At 35.1% G+C, this 22,037-nt stretch overlaps 1 protein-coding gene across 1 annotated transcript; it reads left to right on the top strand.

The window, feature by feature from the left end:
• The first annotated feature begins 7,751 nt into the window (after positions 1 to 7,751).
• On the top strand, positions 7,752 to 19,821 carry LOC142355344 (uncharacterized). The gene is made up of 3 exons (XM_075407545.1): positions 7,752 to 8,284; positions 9,106 to 9,226; positions 19,457 to 19,821. The coding sequence occupies exons 1-3, from the start codon at positions 7,769 to 7,771 to the stop codon at positions 19,747 to 19,749; spliced, it is 930 nt and encodes a 309-aa protein (XP_075263660.1). The 5' UTR covers positions 7,752 to 7,768; the 3' UTR covers positions 19,750 to 19,821.
• The last annotated feature ends 2,216 nt before the right edge of the window (positions 19,822 to 22,037 follow it).

The raw sequence follows: 22,037 nt of genomic DNA, 5'->3' as shown, positions 1-22,037 counted from the left end.
GAACTCAGTTGTTCTCAACACTGTAGTTGTTGGATTGGTGTTGCAAGCAAAGTTGAAACATCGACTCTTTCGCAGGTTTAATTTATATAATTTATATAGGTAGTAAAAACAAGGGGGCCCAATGATCGGCTTGCGAGAAAGACCACACTTAACTTGCTCCTCATTTGGGAAGAAATCGTTTGAATACACACGTTGTTTTCCTTTTTGGAGATACGATTCGAACGACTTTAAAAGCATTCCGTCTTTCCATGGCACTCTATCTTTTGATGCATCAATTTATTATCTATTGTGTCAAAAGTTTTCTTTAGATCTAAGTAAAATGTATACTATTTTTGTTTTCGGATCTCAATTCTTCAGAGAATTCAGCAATTGCTTCAACTGTACTGTGTTTGTTGAGAAAACGAAACTGTCTAAATTAGAAGTGAGACAGGTTTTCAAGGTAAGATTAAACGCGGTTTAACATTACCCTTTCAAAAATTGTGCTCCATACAATTAGTGAATTTTGCTCATAGTTATTTTCATCCAATTCCGATGCAGATTTGTGACGAGGAAAAACTTTGGCTCTTGCTAATGGTTCCACAAATTAACCATATTCTAGCAAATAAATGATTAGGAAAGATAGATATTCGACAAATTCTGGTGCTTATGATTTAACTGAAATATTTTTCAAAAAAGTCTGCATTAGCGGAAGATTTATAATCCAGGGCATCGTTTTCAGTCTCCTTGTTCGTTGCTCTGTATTTGAAATTGGATGTTCAACACTATTATGATTAGGCGCTTTTTTGACTGAAGTGCTTGCTTAGGTCACATCAAGCGTTGGCAAAAACTTATGAATTCCATTGTGTTATCTAGGGCGGTTGCCTGAATAATTTTGTTTGTTAGTATTTCTAGTGTTGGCGCATGTGAATTACTGAAGACCTTGCCACACAACTAATGTTATAGTTTTTAAAGCTGACTTTTGTTCGCAATTCAAGATCTGAGTTTGATTCACGTTATTCACGTTGGCTTCACGTTATTCTAATTCGAAACGTTTTTTCATAGCATAGCATAGCAATATTGTCCAGATTTTTTAAATCTTCCGATGTTGTATGTTACTTTTTGTTTTTAGGTTATTCAGTTAATTGTTCAACCATTTTAGTTTCACCGGAATGACTTTTAGTTTTTCTTATAGCAACAAAACTATTAGTTTCTTCCAGAATTGAATTATTAAAGATGTCAAAGGCCAGAGATGGGTTAAGCGAAACCACTTTTTGCTACTTTTACTCATTTCGTTAATTAGCTCGACCAAGTATTTTTGAATAAGACTTGGTTTTTGACAAGAAGTCCCTGAAAAATGGATGCCGCTCTTTTGAATCGGCATCAAAAGTCCAATTTAGCCCAATGGGATAGTGATCAGTGAATTTTGACGATGCAGTTCCTCCGTTTTGCGGTTTTCTTTATTTTGTTAATATGATCTGAGGATTACTGTTTGGCCTGGCTTACTCGCGTTAGTTCGCAAACTCCCGAAACAAAATTATTGGAGGGCATTACACGTTAATTTTTAGTTACTAATAGATTTTGTCGATTAATGTCAAAATTGAGGTCACCGCGAACCATCCAGAACACTCATAGAATCATGTTGAGGTGCGCATAGCTTTTTATATGTGGCAGCAATGCGAAACTTTGCGCCATAGGCAATCTTTGCGGCAAAATTGCTTCTTCAAAACTTTTATCATGTATTCTGATTACATCGCAATCTGATCGGAATTAGTCATAACACATTCCTTTTAGTTCTTCCTTTTGATATTGCAAACTAGGTTGACTCTTTTAAAAGCAGACTGCCTGTATCATCACTTGCCTAACCAAGCTTTGCTGAGACATAAAACACGCGGATGACCTTGAGGCCCTTTTTCTAAAGCTTCTGTTTCGTCAGAATCTTAAGAATCAAATATCCATGTGAAAAACTCTCATAAAATTTCTTTTTTTTCTAATGTTTCTCGCCATTGAAACAAATTTTTTTCTTTTCAGAAACTACTGGTTTCACTCAGAAATGGTTTCTTATCCAGGCCGAGTTCAGGAAACTTATGCTAATTTAGTGGAGCTTGCTTCCTGAAACAAGTCAAAGCATCCAGTAGGCTATAGTCCAGTTCGATACCGAGTTGGTGGAGATTGTTAATCTTTTAAGTCAAGCTTCCGTTTATGAAAATTTCATCATCTCTTTTCCATGCTGAGTTCATTCCCATGCTTTTTTGCTTTTCGCAAAAAAATTTAGACCTGCTTTGGTGATACCATCAAAAATTCGGGCGTTATTCTGTTTTTTTTCTGTTTTGAAGAACTTTTATTCACCGCGTAAATTTGGCAATTACAGCTTGAGATATTGGACTACTCTTTGATTGCAGCCGATAAACATTTGATATATAATCCATCTCCTTTTGACCCCTGTAGTGCTGTCTGGTAGGTTTAAAAATTTGACGTTATCCCCTTTCTAGTAATTTTCAAAGAGTTCTGCGTCTCAGAGCACCATTAATTCAGCCCTTTGATTCACAGAATCAACCTGAGAGTCCATATCTTTCTTTAATTCCTCTAATTTCTTGAGTACTATTTCACCTTTCGTTTTTAGTTCAGATCCGTTACTTATAATAGCTGGAATCATGACAGTCAATGCTTTTTGCACCCCTGCCCTCATAGCTTGTGCTAAACCAAAATCGCCTGTTGTGTTTTCTACAAGGCTGAGAACATTACGTGCACAATTGTTGTTGGATTTAGCAACCAGAGTTTGACCCTGATATTTAAAATTTGGGACCACATCTTGGTTTTTGTCGCTCACAATTGTAAACCCTTCAAAACTATTCTGGATTTCTGTTTCTTTTCCACTCACTGCCGAGAAAAAAAACGTGGCAAGGATATGCATCTGTTGGTTCGCAAACTCCCAAAACAAAATTTTTGGAGGGCATTACACGTTAATTTTTAGTTACTAATAGATTTTGTCGATTAATGTCAAAATTGAGGTCACCGCGAACCATCCAGAACACTCATAGACTCATGTTGAGGTGCGCATAGCTTTTTATATGTGGCAGCAATGCGAAACTTTGCGCCATAGGCAATCTTTGCGGCAAAATTGCTTCTTCAAAACTTTTATCATGTATTCTGATTACATCGCAATCTGATCGGAATTAGTCATAACACATTCCTTTTAGTTCTTCCTTTTAATATTGCAAACTAGGTTGACTTTTAAAAGCAGACTGCCGGTATCATCACTTGCTTAACCAAGTTTTGCTGAGACATAAAACACGCGGATGACCTTGAGGCCCTTTTTCTAAAGCTTCTGTTTCGTCAGAATCTTAAGAATCAAATATCCAGGTGAAAAGAAAAACTCTCATAAAATTTCTTTTTCTTATGTTTCTCGCCATTGAAACAAATTTTTCTGTCTTTTCAGAAACCACTGGTTTCACTCAGAAATAGTTTATCCAATTACAGCTTGAGATATCGGACTACTCTTTGATTGCAGCCGATAAACATTTGATATATAATACTAATCCATCTCCTTTTGACCCCTGTAGTGCTGTCTGGTAGGTTTAAAAATTTGACGTTATCCCCTTTCTAGTAATTTTCAAAGAGTTCTGCGTCTCAGAGCACCATTAATTCAGCCCTTTGATTCACAGAATCAACCTGAGAGTCCATATCTTTCTTTAATTCCTCTAATTTCTTGAGTACTATTTCACCTTTCGTTTTTAGTTCAGATCGTACGTTACTTATAATAGCTGGAATCATGACAGTCAATGCTTTTTGCACCCCTGCCTTAATAGCTTGTGCTAAACCAAAATCGCCTGTTGTGTTTTCTACAAGGCTGAGAACATTACGTGCACAATTGTTGTTGGATTTAGCAACCAGAGTTTGACCCTGATATTTAAAATTTGGGACCACATCTTGGTTTTTGTCGCTCACAATTGTAAACCCTTCAAAACTATTCTGGATTTCTGTTTCTTTTCCACTCACTGCCGAGAAAAAAAACGTGGCAAGGATATGCATCTGCTGGTTCGCAAACTCCCAAAACAAAATTTTTGGAGGGCATTACACGTTAATTTTTAGTTACTAATAGATTTTGTCGATTAATGTCAAAATTGAGGTCACCGCGAACCATCCAGAACACTCATAGACTCATGTTGAGGTGCGCATAGCTTTTTATATGTGGCAGCAATGCGAAACTTTGCGCCATAGGCAATCTTTGCGGCAAAATTGCTTCTTCAAAACTTTTATCATGTATTCTGATTACATCGCAATCTGATCGGAATTAGTCATAACACATTCCTTTTAGTTCTTCCTTTTGATATTGCAAACTAGGTTGACTCTTTTAAAAGCACACTGCCTGTATCATCACTTGCCTAACCAAGTTTTGCTGAGACATAAAACACGAGGATGACCTTGAGGCCCTTTTTCTAAAGCTTCTGTTTCGTCAGAATCTTAAGAATCAAATATCCATGTGAAAAACTCTCATAAAATTTCTTTTTTTTCTAATGTTTCTCGCCATTGAAACAAATTTTTGTCTTTTCAGAAACTACTGGTTTCACTCAGAAATGGTTTCTTATCCAGGCCGAGTTCAGGAAACTTATGCTAATTTAGTGGAGCTTGCTTCCTGAAACAAGTCAAAGCATCCAGTAGGCTATAGTCCAGTTCGATACCGAGTTGGTGGAGATTGTTAATCTTTTAAGTCAAGCTTCCATTTATGAAAATTTCATCATCTCTTTTCCATGCTGAGTTCATTCCCATGCTTTTTTGCTTTTCGCAAAAAAATTTAGACCTGCTTTGGTGATACCATCAAAAATTCGGGCATTATTCTGTTTTTTTCTGTTTTGAAGAACTTTTATTCACCGCGTAAATTTGGCAATTACAGCTTGAGATATCGGACTACTCTTTGATTGCAGCCGATAAACATTTGAGATATAATACTAATCCATCTCCTTTTGACCCCTGTAGTGCTGTCTGGTAGGTTTAAAAATTTGACGTTATCCCCTTTCTAGTAATTTTCAAAGAGTTCTGCGTCTCAGAGCACCATTAATTCAGCCCTTTGATTCACAGAATCAACCTGAGAGTCCATATCTTTCTTTAATTCCTCTAATTTCTTGAGTACTATTTCACCTTTCGTTTTTAGTTCAGATCGTACGTTACTTATAATAGCTGGAATCATGACAGTCAATGCTTTTTGCACCCCTGCCTTCATAGCTTGTGCTAAACCAAAATCGCCTGTTGTGTTTTCTACAAGGCTGAGAACATTACGTGCACAATTGTTGTTGGATTTAGCAACCAGAGTTTGACCCTGATATTTAAAATTTGGGACCACATCTTGGTTTTTGTCGCTCACAATTGTAAACCCTTCAAAACTATTCTGGATTTCTGTTTCTTTTCCACTCACTGCCGAGAAAAAAAAACGTGGCAAGGATATGCATCTGTTGGTTCGCAAACTCCCAAAACAAAATTTTTGGAGGGCATTACACGTTAATTTTTAGTTACTAATAGATTTTGTCGATTAATGTCAAAATTGAGGTCACCGCGAACCATCCAGAACACTCATAGACTCATGTTGAGGTGCGCATAGCTTTTTATATGTGGCAGCAATGCGAAACTTTGCGCCATAGGCAATCTTTGCGGCAAAATTGCTTCTTCAAAACTTTTATCATGTATTCTGATTACATCGCAATCTGATCGGAATTCGTCATAACACATTCCTTTTAGTTCTTCCTTTTGATATTGCAAACTAGGTTGACTCTTTTAAAAGCAGACTGCCTGTATCATCACTTGCCTAACCAAGTTTTGCTGAGACATAAAACACGCGGATGACCTTGAGGCCCTTTTTCTAAAGCTTCTGTTTCGTCAGAATCTTAAGAATCAAATATCCAGGTGAAAAGAAAAACTCTCATAAAATTTCTTTTTCTTCTAATGTTTCTCGCCATTGAAACAAATTTTTCTGTCTTTTCAGAAACCACTGGTTTCACTCAGAAATGGTTTATCCAGGCCGAGTTCAGGAAACTTATTCTAATTTAGTGGAGCTTGCTTCCTGAAACAAGTCAGAGCGTCCAGTAGGCTATAGTCCACTTCGATACCGACTTGGTCGAGATTGTTAATTTTTTAAGTCAAGCTTCTATTTATGAAAATTTCATCATCTCTTTTCCATGCTGAGTTCATTCTCATGCTTTTTTGCTTTTCGCAAAAAAATTTAGACCTGCTTTGGTGATACCATCAAAAATTCGGGCATTATTCTGTTTTTTTCTGTTTTGTAGAACTTTTATTCACCGCGTAAATTTGGAAATTACAGCTTGAGATATCGGACTACTCTTTGATTGCAGCCGATAAACATTTGATATATAATACTAATCCATCTCCTTTTGACCCCTGTAGTGCTGTCTGGTAGGTTTAAAACTTTGACGTTATCCCCTTTCTAGTAATTTTCAAAGAGTTCTGCGTCACAAAGCACGGTTAATTCAGCCTTCTGATTCTCAGAATCAACCTGAGAGTCCATATTTTTCTTTAATTTCTCTAATTTCTTGAGTACTATTTCACCTTTCGTTGTTAGTTCAGATGGTACGCTACTTATAATAGCTGGAATCATGACAGTCAATGATTTTTGCACTCCTGCCCTCATAGCTTGTGCTAAACCAAAATCGCCTGTTGTGTTTTCTACAAGGCTGAGAACATTACCTGCACAATTGTTGTTGGATTTAGTAACCAGAGTTTGACCCTGATATTTTAAATTTGAGACCACATCTTGGTTTTTGTCGCTCTCAATTGTAAACCCTTCCAAACTATTCTGGATTTCTGTTTCTTTTCCACTCACTGGCTAGGATATACATCTGTTGATTAAACAGACGAGATAAATTTAGGATGACAACAAAACACAGGGGTATTTACGATTCTGGTAAGAAATGTTTTTTTTAAACTGATAAATTGTTTATTTCTCGGAAACAACGCAGCTCAAGGTTGCAGCACAACACGAAAGCCTCACATGCTACGTAAGAGAGAATTTCGCAAAATTCGAAAAACGCACCTACACATATTGAGTTTGCCCTCCTCTGCCTTCTGTTTTGATTTGTTTCTTCTTTAAGCGTTTGGATTTTATTTCCTCGTCTTTCTTTTCGTCAATTTATTCAAGTCGTCTTCGTGTTTTAAGGTAACAGATACAAAATTTATTTAAAAATTGACGTCGGGATGAACCTTCAAGAGTGCGTTCTGATTCCAAATTGTTTTCTTTTTTCGACTCGAAAGTTTTCACCAAAATTACGTAGCACACTTTTGATTTGCACAGTCTTTCAAACATATCACGAGTTTCATTTCTCTTTTTGTAATTAATAGCTTTGAAGTGATGTTGAAGTCTTCAACGTTGCAAGGAGATCGTCTTTGCTTTGCAACTGAGGACGGGTCTTGTTTAATGTGTCTTGGTTTAAAAAAAGAGAAATCCCAATCTCTTTATGCAAACAGCTCGCTCCAACAATAAATTCCATTTAAAATAAGCAACATCTTATCGTTCATTGACAACATTTGCAAAAATCAATTTTCCGCCGGAAACTAGAACCTCCTATAATGGGGCTAACCAATCAAAAATCCAACCTCTGTCACCATGTAGAATTTCAAACGAGAGCTGAAATACAATGAAATAGCGTTCCGGGTTGTTGCAATTGGAGACAATTTAAAAAGTTTATCACAACAATTAGGCTATAGTTTATAAATTATGTAATTCGCCTAGAGTTGGCTTGCGGCGAGACACGAATTAATCGAAATTAACTTTACAGGTTGGAAAATGACAGGAGAGTCTAGATTACATTTGCTGAACAAATTGTCAGGTGTTATAAATTATGACAGTTTATTGAACAACGAATTCCCCGGCTGTTTGAACAGAGAAACTGGTCTGTACATGAAAGCATACGTCGACGGTACCTCTACTGCAAGAAAAAGTCAATTGTTTTTGTACCACTTGATTTCTCGAATAATTTTACCTCCGATGTGTGGCGGTCTTTCAAAACAGGTTCAGCTGTTTCAATTGGGAAATATTTTTCATCGAGAGCGACTTTCTGCGGTAATGATTTGCCAAATTCGGCTGTTTAGTTTTGGTGAAAATATGTCTAATAGCGAGATGGAAATGTATACTGAACGGGCGTTGAAGAGGCTATCTGTTGTTCATTGCATCTCGTTCGAAGAGAAGTTGGAAGCTTTAGAGGCGTTTGTGGAAAGCATGTCAAAGCTGACTGTAAACAATGTGAACCATATCAGCGTGTTCAGTGAGTTTTCCTGCTTGCATCAAGACGAAAAATCGAAGGTCCTGATTTTCTGTTTTTCAAATGAATAATAAATTGTTCTCAGTAGCCATTCAGCACCTCACGTGTAGAAATACATTCTCTAAATTTGACTGTGGAAGAGCGCTATTGGGCTGATGGTCCGTTCTCAAGTGTATCGCTCAAACTAGGCTGTGGATCAATAAAAGTGAAAAAAAAGTTCTGAATCGTTCGCATTAGTAACTTATAACTAATTGTATAAATTTGATCAGTTAATGATTTTAGATGTCAGTTGTTTAAATGTGTAGAACCTCCTCTCGCTATTATTATTAGCTGGCGCGATGTAAGCATTAAATTGCAGTTAACATGGCAAAAGGCATAAAATGCACAAAAAATCAGTTTTTATAGTAGCTTCGGATTTTTAGATCAAAATTGTTGAAGGTATGAAGGGTAGGCTATACTGATTATAAGTAATATGAGAAATTAAGAAACCGTTGTTCTTTGTGATTTTTAATTGCTCTCAAACGAAGTTTGTAGCAATTATATTAGTCCTGTCGGTCTTTTTTTTTAATGCGATTTTTCGCTTGACCGATTTTTCGTCTGACGCTTTTGACTTTTCGTCCTCAAAAACGGGATAAAAAGGTAGCGCCCAGCGGGCATTAAGTGCTCTTAGAGCCTTTCAGCTCTGTTTCAGCTGAAACTGTTTTGGAGACTTATACTTATACTTATGGTGTGAAGGGCGGTTCTTAGAGGTTGACACCCACCCCCCCCCCCGTGGCTAGCTACTGACGAAGACAACCGCTCGCCGGTCGTTTGAGAGCAATTCGCCCGACGTTAGTCGGTTATGTTTAGTTCTTTGTTTTAGTGGCCAACGTATAAAAGCTTGCAGCTGGATTATGAACCGAAGCAGAGCATGCTGTGTCGGCTGCTGCAACAACTCAGACTCTACAGAATCCCTATAGTCTTGACCGATACCTTTCTCAAAGGTAGAGTATATTGATGTGTACATCTATCTTATTATTCCAACATTTTTTCAAAATGGAGGAATATATATGCGTTTTCTCTGTCAAATTTTTCACTTTTTTACCCATCGCAGCGAAAAAAACATTTTGTAGCCCTTAGAAGCTTCTTTTTATAGCTGCGAAGCTGTAAGCTGAGCGTAGCTATATGGCGGTGCTCTTGGTTTTTTTTACGACTCGAAGAGGAGTATTGGTTTTCTCTCGGTCTTTTTTTTTTACAGGAAGTAGATTTGTTCACGCGGCATTTTGACCTAAAAGCGAAAGTGAGAAAAGCTGTCTTGGTGAACAGATTTTCGCTAAGCGAGAGAAGTTTTTTGATCATGCGCTGCGTTTAGTAAATGACTTTTGGACTTCGAAAATAGTTTTTGACTGAATGGCACATATAGATAACCGTTTTTAGCCGTTTTTCCGTCTAAGTGGCCCAATTTTTTTGATTTTAATTTGGTTTCTTGTAGAAATAGATTTCATTCGATACTATATTGAAATGTTAACCTCGGAAATTGATGCCACAGTGTTTTGATGAGCCTGAAAATGCGTTTCAAGTTGAAAATTGGCACATATTTCTTGATTTTTAGTTAATTTTTGGATTTTTTTCTATTAATTTCTTCATTTTTGGATTTTTTAACCGTCTTTTTGTCAAAAATCAGTTAATATGGCAACTTCTCTTCGATAATTCATTTACTCAAAGCCTCTTTCTACCTTGATGTAATTTTGTTTTATAAATTTGTACTTATGCTAATCCGATTTTGGTAGTTTTTTCCGATTTTCGTCAGTTTTTTTTGTTTGTATTTTGGTTGTAATTGCTAGAGATAGTCTTTTTGTGCAACATGAGGGATTTTAATTTCATTTCATTAAAAATTCAATCTTTTTTGGCGTTAAGTTTTTAAAAAAACAGTTAAAACTTTTTCATAAATGCGGTCTTAAAAGTTTTTTGACAATTTTTTGCAAAATGTTTCAATGTTTCGTATTTTTGAATTCTGCTTTTTCCTATTTTTTCGTTCTCTTAAGAAAAATAGATCTTTGTATCGGATGACTTGTTATCTTTTCTATGTCTTGAATGCTGAACAATGAAATGTATTCCTTTTTCTTGAATTTTTTAAATTGAATTTTAATTTTCAAAAATCATGTCTTTTTGTTACAGTGTTCCTTACAGTGTGCCTACTAGCATATGTACAACAATGAACAAGTGTGTTGTCTTAATTGCAGTGATTAGAAGTGTAATTATAGGTGTTTTCTGATTCTTAAATTTGAGCTTTCTTTTTTGAAAAGATTTAACTTAGTTTCTAAGATTATTATCTGCCGTTTGCTTTCGCGATATTATTCAGATTAGAATCATGAATTATTTGAGGGCAATTGATAACCTTGTTAGGTTTTTCAGACTGTCAGTTTTTTGACCACTTTGATTATTTCGGATTGCTTAACGTTACCAAACGTTTTCAATAATATAAAATTTTGCTGCATTTTGTTTCTCTTGGTGACAGTGGTTTAAGTTTCACCAATTTTTAGAGCAGACCTGGAGAGGTAGTGAGTTAATGGTTTAATACAAAAGGTAGTGGCCTCCGCTGAAATTACGGTTTTGTTTGAAGTTTTGACGCTTCGAGTCGCTTCCGGAATTCTTCCGGCTATGTTTTTTTTTGTTTCGTGGTCTGACGCTCTTTTTTCGTTTTACATTTGTTCACACAGCAAAGCTGAAAAAGTCAAATTTTCTGAATGACTTCTTCTTCTCACTAACGGCATTTGCGCGCGTGACGTCATTTCTCACTCGCTTTAGCGAAAGTTTTTAGGTTATTTGCGTGATTAGATTTTGATCATACGTGACTTACCTCACTCAATACAATGACTTTTGCACTTTAAAACCTAAGTTTAATTTGAATTTGTTTAAGGTCAAAGGAACTCATATGTGCAGTAACGGTCCCTAATAAGAGGCTTCTGTGGAATGAATTTTAACAAGCTTTATTAATTTATCGCTGAATGTTTTTTAGCCTAGTTTTTTGAGCGGCGTCGATTTTTTTTCAATTTATATCTGTATCGGTTTCTATCTCTATTATATGGCACGCAGGTCTATTCTTTCGCAGCTATTCCGGCAATCTGCCGGCTCTGTTAATTTTTGTTTAAAATCTACAAATTTATCGGGTTTTGAGAAAGGGGGGCTATTTAAAAAATTGGAAGGAAAACGGGAAATGGGAAAAGGGGGTAGTCAATTGTTCTAATAAATTTGTTTTGATAAAATTTTTAATACCCTGTATTAATAAATACGCAGTAATCATATTTTTATGTTCAGATGGCGTTTTATTTAAAAAAAAATTCCCCTGTTTTACATTGAGGTTTTTCAGCTAATTTGCAGATTTTTAATCTTTTTTATCATTTTTTTTTCATATTTCCTTGTTTTATCGCATTCATTGAGAATTGAAATGACGCCTTTTGAAAATATTTTTGTAGTTACCAAAAGTTTACAGTTTCTGTGGTATATACTTTGTTTTAAAGGAGAGCAAAAACGATAAATTTTGTAAATATTTCGCTGCCAATTACTTGAAGCTTTTCAATTTTTTCTTCAAAAATAGAAATGTTTGTGAGCCTGGAAAGCTCCATTATGAGAACAATGATGGTTCCAATTGCATAGAAAAATTTTTTTGCTGTTAGGTGTACTTGTATTATAAAGGAATTAATTAGTTCAGTTGGTTTTTTCATAAGAACAATTGTTTCTTTTTTGACCCATTTTTTTTACAGTTTTCATTGTAACTTTTGCAAGTACCAGTTTGCTGGAAAAATATGGTTTTTGGACTGATATGGTTTATGGTTTCCCGAATTTATTGTTTTTAAATTTGTGTAACCTTTCGGGTCACGTTTTTCGGTTCAATTAAGTGTCACGACATTCACGTTTTGCTTACTAACCTTAATCACTGTTTCCACTGAAAACAATTTTACTCCATTAACTTATTTGATTACACAATATAATGAATACGGGCAAGGCCAAAGGAGCAAAATTCGAAGAAACGGGACACACTCATAAAGCTTGGTCATTAGGTCATCCGCATTAGATGATCATTTTTTTCAAAACTTGCTAATTGTCAGTTTTAAGCTGAATAGCAGTTTAATTTATTATCTGACAAACTGCATACCCAATTGAACACTTAGACACTTGGGAAGTCTTCTGTCAATCTCTTCTTTTTCTGTTTCAATCACGATATGCGCCATGGGGTCAAACGCGGATATTTCTCGATAATTTGTTGGCTATATCGAAAAGAATGAAATTTCTGTATACCTTTATGAAAAAATCAATCAAAAGACAAAATTTTTGTTCTTTTTTTTCTATTGGAAATTGAAAACACGAAAACAAATGTAAAAAATTTATTAAAAAAGAAAGGACAATTTTTTTCTGTTGAACTCTCAAAGTATTGTTTGAAAAAAGTACCTATAGTTGATTTCTGTGGATTTATTTTTCTGAAATTGAATTCAATTGAGCAACTGTAATACTTTTGATGTACGCAAAAAGAATGAAACTATTTTTTTAAAGAACAATAACAGACTAAACAAAAAAACGATAAAATTAAAAATTAATTCGTTTATCTTCGTGCTGAATTCTCTGGCTTCCCGAACAAATTTTTCTGTTTGGAAAAGGAAGCTTTTTTGTTTTGTGGACTTGTTGATTCAACGGAGGCAGTGTTTGAAGATTGCTAAAACCTTTTCTGTTAATTAGAAAAATCAAACAAATTTTAGAAAAAATAATTTTTGCCAATTTCTGAGGGAACTTACTCTAAGCCGGAAGACCATACTTCATTTAAAAATTCACATAATTGAAATTTTGCGGAGTTGCACAAATTTGGGATGCTTCACAGAGGAAAATTGATATTTTTGAGTTAAAAGGAAAACGGTCCTTGCTATTTTCTGTTGAATATTTGTGATGCCTCAAAAGAAATTCTCATTTAAACTCTCATTAACTGGGTTAGAATTGACTGCGATGTTGTTTATAATGAAAATGTGAAGCACTTGTATATTTTGCGTCCATTAAGAAACAAATACCTCATCGGGAAATTTAGAAAAAAAATCTTTATTCACGCTATGCTTTATAACCCTGCATCTTATTTTTTACGGTTTTTAATTTGACATTGAAATTAATGCATTTTTTAGCGCCATTCAAAAACTTAAGCTGAGAAAGTTAACTGCTTTGAGAACTAATTCTTGGTTTAATTTTGTTAATTGGTTTTTATTGTTTCAATTGGTGCTCTTTTTGAACTGTAGGACTCTGTGAAATTCAGTTGTTGTAAAATAATTTACAAGGCACTTGTTTGTTCATTTGGTAAAATTTTGACGCATTATATATACACTATTGCTGAAAAACATACATAAAACTTTTATAAACTTTTTAAATGTAAGTCCTAAATAGAGATTTTGTTTAGGAATTCTTGTCTTCAGGTTTTGGTTTTGTCGGTCAGCTCATATATCATTAGCAATTAAAATGTTTTTCATTAGCAATTAAAATCTTTATTTAAACTTGTCCATACTTCCTCTTCCAAAAGTTGATTGAAAATCTTGAATCGTTTAATTGCTCTGAATCAAAGTTTTTACAACCTCAGAAACTGAATAATTTCGCGAAGCCTTGGGGCAACAAATTGTTCTGAAGTTCGCTGAGAGCTTTGCTGGACTCCAATTTGACATCCACAAAAATTGCAGTTGCGTGCGATGGTGTAAATACATTGGTTGCTGATTGGTTGTTGTTGATCTTGTTAATAGCCGCCCTCATCTTCTCAGCCGGCTATTATAGCGCTCCTATTTTTTTTTTTTTACTTCGTCGAATAAAAAAATGTTTCGCTTTACCTCATTTTGCCGCCTTTTCAACATTTTGCGTGAAATCTTTTTGACTTCTCTAGGCTAGTTTCTCTCTTCTCTCATTCTGCTAAAAGTGATTTTGAACATCAGTTGCTCAGCAAAGCAATTCAAAATGAACAGAGTCAGTAGAAAAAATTGAAGTCAGAAATAGAAACGGGATAAACCCATAAAGCCCAATTTTAGATGCCCGCTATTTGAACGTCGTTTTTATAAGTATTAGTTACCATCTCTAATGCTTATTGTTATTGATAGTAGCCCCTGTAGCCTCTCTCTAAGAAACAGAAGTATAATCAACTACGAAATGGCATCAAAATAAATCGGACTTAAAAAATGTTTTTGTACAAAAATCTTTTTTTTTTCAATATCTTCTGTTATTTCAATCCCAATCATGCTTATTGGAATCAACGGCGGCTTTTTTCCGGCAATCTGCCGGGTATGTTTGCTGTTAGCCTAATTGTTGTGATAAACTTATTAAATAGTTCCAGATAAGGAAAATGGAATTTGTTAGCGGGGAATGTGAATTGGAATGTTTTGACATTGATTCGATAGCAGATGAAGTAGAAGCTATGGATGATGATACGGATCTGAAACAACTGATCAAGAAAATGATGGGACATATTCAAAAACAGGACCAAGAACTGAAATTGCTGAGACGAAACCAGACTATCATGACCGATGAAATGATTGACAACACCAATGCTCTACACAAATTGGATGGTCGAGTAGTTGAGCTCGAAAAATATTCTCGAAAATTGTGCCTCATTTTTTGCCAACATCGAGGACCGTGGAGATGCTCTAACGAGTATTATCTATTTACTGAACAACCTTCTCCAGATAAACATCAATTCATCGCGGTTTGCAGCGTGCATCCACTGAGCCAAAACCCAGGCGCTCCTGTTATTGTCAAGTTCATATACCATGCTGATCGCGACATTATTTGGAGAAGAAAAGCTTGGCTCAAAGGTGTTACAAATTCTCTGGGAAAGCCAGTGATTGTTGAAGAGTGCCTCGCCCCAAGAGATCGAGAGTTAAAGAACGAATCTAAGCAACTTGGACTCCTTTTGTTCACTCGTAAACAAGATGTGTACGACTTTAACCAAAATCTCCCCAATAGTGATGCTGTTAAGGTAACCTCGAGTCATGAATTGAATTCACTTACTCTGAAGGACGTGCAGCCAATATCAAGCTATCATCATCTACCTAATGACGAGAAAATTGTAGATACTCCTAAACAGATACCGCAACTTATCCGAAAACCAACTACAGTCATTCCTTTTAACAGTGCAAAACGAAAGCGTATTCAAGTTTCTCCTATCACAGAAAATGATGCGTCAGCTTCATTAGCAAACAATCTATTAGATACATTGATACCTGCTTTAGTAAATGCTCTGAAGGATAACAATATGGCGAAAGTTAAGCCTTCTGATACTGGTGCTAATGTTAATGATCAGTATTGAATAACAGAGGAAACGTCTTTGCCCACAAAGAACCTGGAAAATTCGTTTAAGTTGCTGTGTGTACTACATCTCAACATTCGCTCTTTAAAACCTCACGTCACAAAGTTGGAAGCACTAATACTAAGTCTTGAGTCTCCCCCAGAAGTAATATGTCTAACTGAAACCTGGCTGACTGACTCAGATAGTTTTCCTAACTATCTTATACATGGATATAACCATCTTCTAGTTGAAAATAGAACTAACCCATATGGAGGTGTTATGATTCAAGTTAAAGAGAACTGTACTCTCCTCAAAGAATATTACGACGATTTTGAAGAAAGTATAACAGCTGAAATAGCTTTGGGAAAATGTAAATTTAAAATTTGTATAATTTACAATAAACCTCGAACAAACAAAATGGAATTCATTAAATCCCTTGATGACTATCTTGAGCAAAACACTTCAAGTGAAATGCCTTTCATAATTTGCGGTCATTTGAATATAAACACCAAAGAAGATAATTTGATGATTAAAAATTATCGGAATGTTATTAGCTCAAATGGTTTTGAATTAGAGGCTGAACAGGCCACCAGAATAACCGAAAAAACAAGCACTTGCTTGGATCACTGTTTCCACCAGAATCTTTTTGAATCCAGTTTTGAACTCCTGGAACATGAAAATATATCTGATCATCTTCCAATTTTGCTAAAATGGAAAACGAAATACATTCTTTGTGACAACGCTTCTCAATTTAGAGACACATCTTTTCTTAAGAAACTTGACCTAGTAAATAATTATCTCGAATGCTTAAAAAATAATATGAACCAAGCCTACGATGAAATGTAAACTGGGACCGATCTTAACCAGTCATTTGAAATCTTCAAAAAACACTTTGAAAATTGCTTGAATATATATGCTCCCATGAAACATTTCAATATTGTACCGAAAAATAGCCCAAAATGGTTTGACAATCGTCTAAAAAATCTAAGAGTGAGACGCAATAGGGCTTTTCAAAATTGGAAATCCAACAAAAATGACACTGAAAAGCTGCAAAAGTTTAAATCTCTCCGAAGCCAATTTGAAGATGAAACAAAAGGCGCCAAAAGAAAATTTTACTTAAACAAATTTAATTCATGTATTGGAGACTCAAGACAAACTTATAAGCTTCTAAATGAAATTAACGGGAAAAAAGTGACAAATAATGCTATCCCATGTTCAGATTCGTTATCGGAAAAAAACACTAAAGCATCAAATTATGATATTGCAGATAGTTTAAACAAGTTTTTCATAAATATTGCGGGAGAACTAACTAAAGATATTGAACCTTCCGAACGAATAAGTGTACCTCAAGTTGAAATGTCTATGTTTCTTTATAAAGCCTCGAACATTGAAATTTCAAAAATTATAGATCAACTTGACAATAAGTCATCCTCTGGGGATGATAATATTAGCAACCTAGTTGTTAAGCAATCAAAAATAGAAATAGTTCCTATTCTAACTTTCCTGATTAATAAATCCTTTCGAGATGGAGTATTCCCTGAAGCTCTTAAAAAAGCAGAAGTCTTGCCTCTATTCAAAGAAGGTTCAAAAACTAAGGAAAGCAATTATCGGCCCATTTCGCTCCTGAATGTGTGGAGCAAAATCTTTGAACGTGCAATGTTCAACCGAATGAGTCTTTATCTAGAGCGTTTCTGCTTAATATATAAAAAACAATTTGGATTCAGAAAAAAGCACTGCACCATTGATGCATTGGTTGAAATGACTGAGAAAATAAGGTTCTCAAATTTTGAAAAAAATATTTAGCTTCTTTCTTGATCTGAAGAAAGCGTTCGATACATTATATCATGAAATACTATTACAAAAACTTGGAAAATATGGGTTTAGAGGAAATTGTCAAAATTGGCTGCATTCCTATCTAGAAAATAGATCACAAAGGGTGGTTGCAAATGGTGTTGTATCTCATTGGCAAATCATGACACGGAGTCCCACAAGGCTGAATATTAGGCCCACTTTTATTTCTCATTTATATTAATGACCTTCCATTTTCAGCCAATTCAGTCGAAATAAAGCTGTTCGCCGACGACACAAACATAACAGCTGTTAATTATAGTAACGAAGATATTAGAAGGGATCTTAAAATGATTAACAACTGGCTAAATGCAAACAAGTTGGTTTTAAATATGGAGAAAACAATACAAATGAATATAGGAAATAGTGCTTCCAACTCTCAGTTTAAGCTAAATGATTCGAATATTACTATTAAACCTGTATGCAAGTATCTAAGGGTTTTTATTGACAATAAGTTAAGTTTTCTTTCTCATATTAACTATGTTAAAACTAGACTCAGTAAACAATGCGGAGTTATATCAAAACTGAGACATTGTTCCAAAACATCAACTCATAGCATACTATCGAAGTAATATCAATCCCATAATACAATATGGCGTTCTTGTTTACGGGTGTTGCAGCTACACCTCTCTGGAGCCAATATACGTTTTGCAGAAAAAAATTCTGAAATTTATGTATTTTCAGAAAATCCCGCGATTCATGTAATGATATATTTTTTGAAAACAACATTTTAACAGTATACGAGTTACACATATATGAGTTGTTGAAGTTTGTTTTAAAATCCATAATAGGTGCTCATGTACAAGATTATCTGAACAATATGTTTACCTTTAAACTTTCAAGACAAACAAGGCTCTCAAAATTTGAGTGCCAGGATGAACCTTTACTAAAAAGAAAAATTGAACGTTACTCCATCCAGTATCGGGCTACCAAACTCTACAACACACTGAAAACCAATTCAATACTACCAGATGATGTATAAAACCTGAAGTTATGACAAATCTCAAAAATTTTCCATGATGTAAAATTTCTCTATATTTTGCAAAATTATACCCTTGTTAAACATATTTTTGAATTTTGAAGTACCCAAAAAGATGAACCCGTGGCTACATGCTAAGAGATATCTATTCATAGGTCCTGAGTTTTAATTTGATTCTTCGTTTGTATTAACTTCATCACCTGGATAAATTAATCTCTCTCTCTCTCTCTCTCATTTTACTTTCCTATCACCCTTACCCAGTGACTTTCAGGGGATCCTGATCGTATAAAATCAGGGTGGTGGAGTTACTGCAAACAGGTCGGCTTCCCTTAGCTTAGCTTGCTAAAACAAAAATAGCACAATCTTGTTGAAGAACGATTCTTCTGAAGTTAGTCTTTTATGTTTTTTAGCATGCGGTCATTTTTTCATTTTTCAGTTTGTTGTATTAATTTTTGTGTCCCTGAAAGAATTGTTTTTTTTTTAAATCCAGAATTGAAATTAGAAATTTTGAAATTTTGTGGCATATTTTTAAGAATTGGAATTCAAGGTCTAGCAGTTATTTGGATCCTGTCGGTCTTGAGCCCTGCTATGCGTTTTTCCGCTCGATCGATTTTTTGTCATACCTGATTTTTTTACGTAACTTTTTCGCTCCTAACTTTGTCTTTTGCGTGATTTGATGTTTTTGTGCAGAGTTTAAACTGCTAGCTCAATTGTAGCAGTTTTCAACTTAATGTTAAATCAAAAGTTCGCCGAAACTGGTTGCATTTTTCATTTTTAATCTTTGAAGTGGTCTGTCTATATAAGTTCTGTTACCATCATATGAAGCCCTTTAGTGACCTTATACGCCGTCCCCGCCTAAACTAAGGCACAATTGCTCACCCAACCTGTCATTTGAAGTAGTTGGACCGACCATAGTCGCGTATATTTTGGCTGTTTTTGACAACCGCTTCTCTTGACATAGTAAAGCGTAATTTCAACAATTTTTAATTTAGTTTATATTCATTGATTATCAAATAGCATTTAACTGTTTTTGTGAACTTATCAAGACCTCATTTAAACTTGAGCAGAGCACTCTTCGTGGCTCTTAATGGTTAATGTGACTTTCAGGGGATCCTGATGGTGTAAAATCAGGGTGGTGGAGTTACTGCAAACAGTTCTTCTTGCACTTTCCTCTTAATAATTTACACATTACCAGTGATGACCCAAAAGGAGTGTTCTTTGAACTAAAGTACGAAGGTGCTTGTTCGGGAACAAGTGTTTCATGCAGTGATATTGGGGGAAGGAAAAGGACAAGCCAAGAACAGCTGTCTCAAATTATTGGCAAAGATAAAGTAGCTATTATTCGAACGGCAACAATTGGACAGAACTTGGAATTGTATTTGAAGAATGGTGTTATCTAAGCTGATTATAATTTTGAGTTTGTTTTTTGAATTATTTGTTGTTTGATAGTTGTATTGTTTGTTGCTCTCAAAGTGTTTGTAGTGACCGAGCGGTACCAAACAGCAAGACATCCATTAATATACTAACAGCAAACCAATGCAGAATATACACCCTTCTCAAAAGCGTGGACTTTGACAAAAAGCAAAATCACTATCTTTGTAGAAGCGGGTGTTCTTCGTCTTGAATACTCCCTGTCATATTATGCTGCTTTTGAAGCATAGATGGTTTTGTTGATATGTAGAACAGTGAGTGCCATTATAGACGTTCCACCTGCAACTCTTGCTTTTCTGCTTTTTGTCAAATCTCTAACTATTTGATTTTACAATATCGCTATTGATTGAAAGCAAAAGTGACCTTCCTACACCCACACTAAAATTTAAAAACTATTGAATCTTCCGTAATACGTTAAAATCTAGTTTTTCAAAGATTGAAAGGCAGTAGCGCTCGCGGAAAAAGCCTTTAAGCAAGTAATCGAATTGATACTGGGCCCAATTAATTCTTTCTGACAGATTGCGCAAATTTGGGGCCCTTTAAAAACAGTAAACTTTGTCAATAAAATCGGAGAAGTCTTGTCAACGAAACAGGACTAAAAATATTAATTTTTCAGCTATCATTAAAAATATGTAAAAGCCTTCGACTCAATACATCACCAAATACTAAACATAGCCGGCAGATTGCCGGAATAGCTGCGAAAGAATAGACCTGCGTGCCATATAATAGAGATAGAAACAGATACAGATCTAAATTGAAAAATCGACGCCGCTCAAAAGACTAGGTAAAAAACATTCAGCCATAAATTAATAAAGCTTGTTAAAATTCATTCCGCAGAAGCCTCTTATTAGGGACCTTTACTGCCCATATGAGTTCCTTTGGCCTTAAACAAATTCAAATTCAACTTAAGTTTTAAAGTGCAAAAGTCATTTTATTGAGTGAGGTAAGTCACGTATGATCAAAATCTTATCATGCAACCTAAAAACTTTTGCTAAAGCGAGTGAGAAATGACGTCACGCGCGCAAATGCCGTTAGTGAGAGGAAAAAGTCATTCAGAAAATTTAACTTTTTCAGCTTTGCTGTGTGAACAAATGCAAAACAAAAAAAGAGCGTCAGACGACGAAACAAAAAAACATAGCAGGACAAGTCCTGACGTACAATTCAGAGTTTTCATTGACTAAACAGAAAACTAGACCTAGAACGGACTATGAATGGATTGCAGAAAACCGTTTAGAAAAAATCCGATCCAAAAAATTGAAAAAACAGTAAACATCAAAGTGAAATTGCCGCATGTGAACAAAAAACCACTACCGGATAAGCGAATTTTTGTTCAAACACCGTATTCTCACTCTAGTTTAAAATTAGAGCAAAAAAATAATTCACGCCGCAAAACCACTCGCTTTTTTGCTCCACTTCCTGTTTCGGCGTAATCAAAATCACTACTCCAATTTGAGTTCAAAAATCATGAAAATGTGTGAACAGATCTTAAAAAAAGACAGCGCCCCAATACAATTCAAATTCTTTGAATTGTAAAAAACCAAGAGCACCCCAATATAGCTACGCTCAGCTTACAGCATCGCAGCTATAATAAAGAAATTGATCAATTTGGGTTCCAGTAATTTGGAAGCAGACGTAAAGGGCAGAGCAGATAAATGTTAGTTATTAATTGCTTTTGATTGAAGTTCATATCAAGTTTTGTAAACGTGTTGATCTTTTTTAATGCAAATTTTTTGCTTGACCATTTTGTGCTTTTCTTCTAGAACATTCTTTGACTTCTCAAGTGATTTTGTCACTCTTTCGTTCTTCATTTTTGAGTGATCTCTTTTGCTGTCACTCCGAAGTAAAACTTGTTGCTAAAAGAAAATCGATTGCAGCATAGTCAGAAGAAGGGCCTGATAGCCGAGTGGGCAGTGCTTCTGTTCGGGCGGGAGGTCAATGGCTCGAATCCCGGCGTAGTGAACTATTTTTGCACCCTTAAAGAAAAATGTATCCAGGCAACGTCCCTGAATTAAATTCAATATTGTAAACTACAAAATCATAAATCGCAAAATCTTAGTTCAAAATCAACTGACAATTAACTTGTTTAACATGATATTCTCATCAACACAGCAGATTAGCAGTTCGTTTAATCAAATATCAGCAGTCCGTTTCTTTTCTTCACAACGAGAAATAGGCCTCTTGCAATATGCTTTTGTTCTCCCCACTTAGATCAGGTAAGAACAAAAACTTGGGCATCTTAGGTGATCTTAGACATTAA

The sequence above is a fragment of the Convolutriloba macropyga genome, unplaced genomic scaffold (assembly GCF_964194025.1).
Source record: "Convolutriloba macropyga unplaced genomic scaffold, txConMacr16.3 SCAFFOLD_1127, whole genome shotgun sequence".
In the NCBI taxonomy this organism is placed as follows: domain Eukaryota; kingdom Metazoa; phylum Xenacoelomorpha; order Acoela; family Convolutidae; genus Convolutriloba; species Convolutriloba macropyga.
The sequence above is the reverse complement of the archived record's forward strand: the minus strand, read 5'-3'. Positions and strand labels throughout refer to the sequence as shown.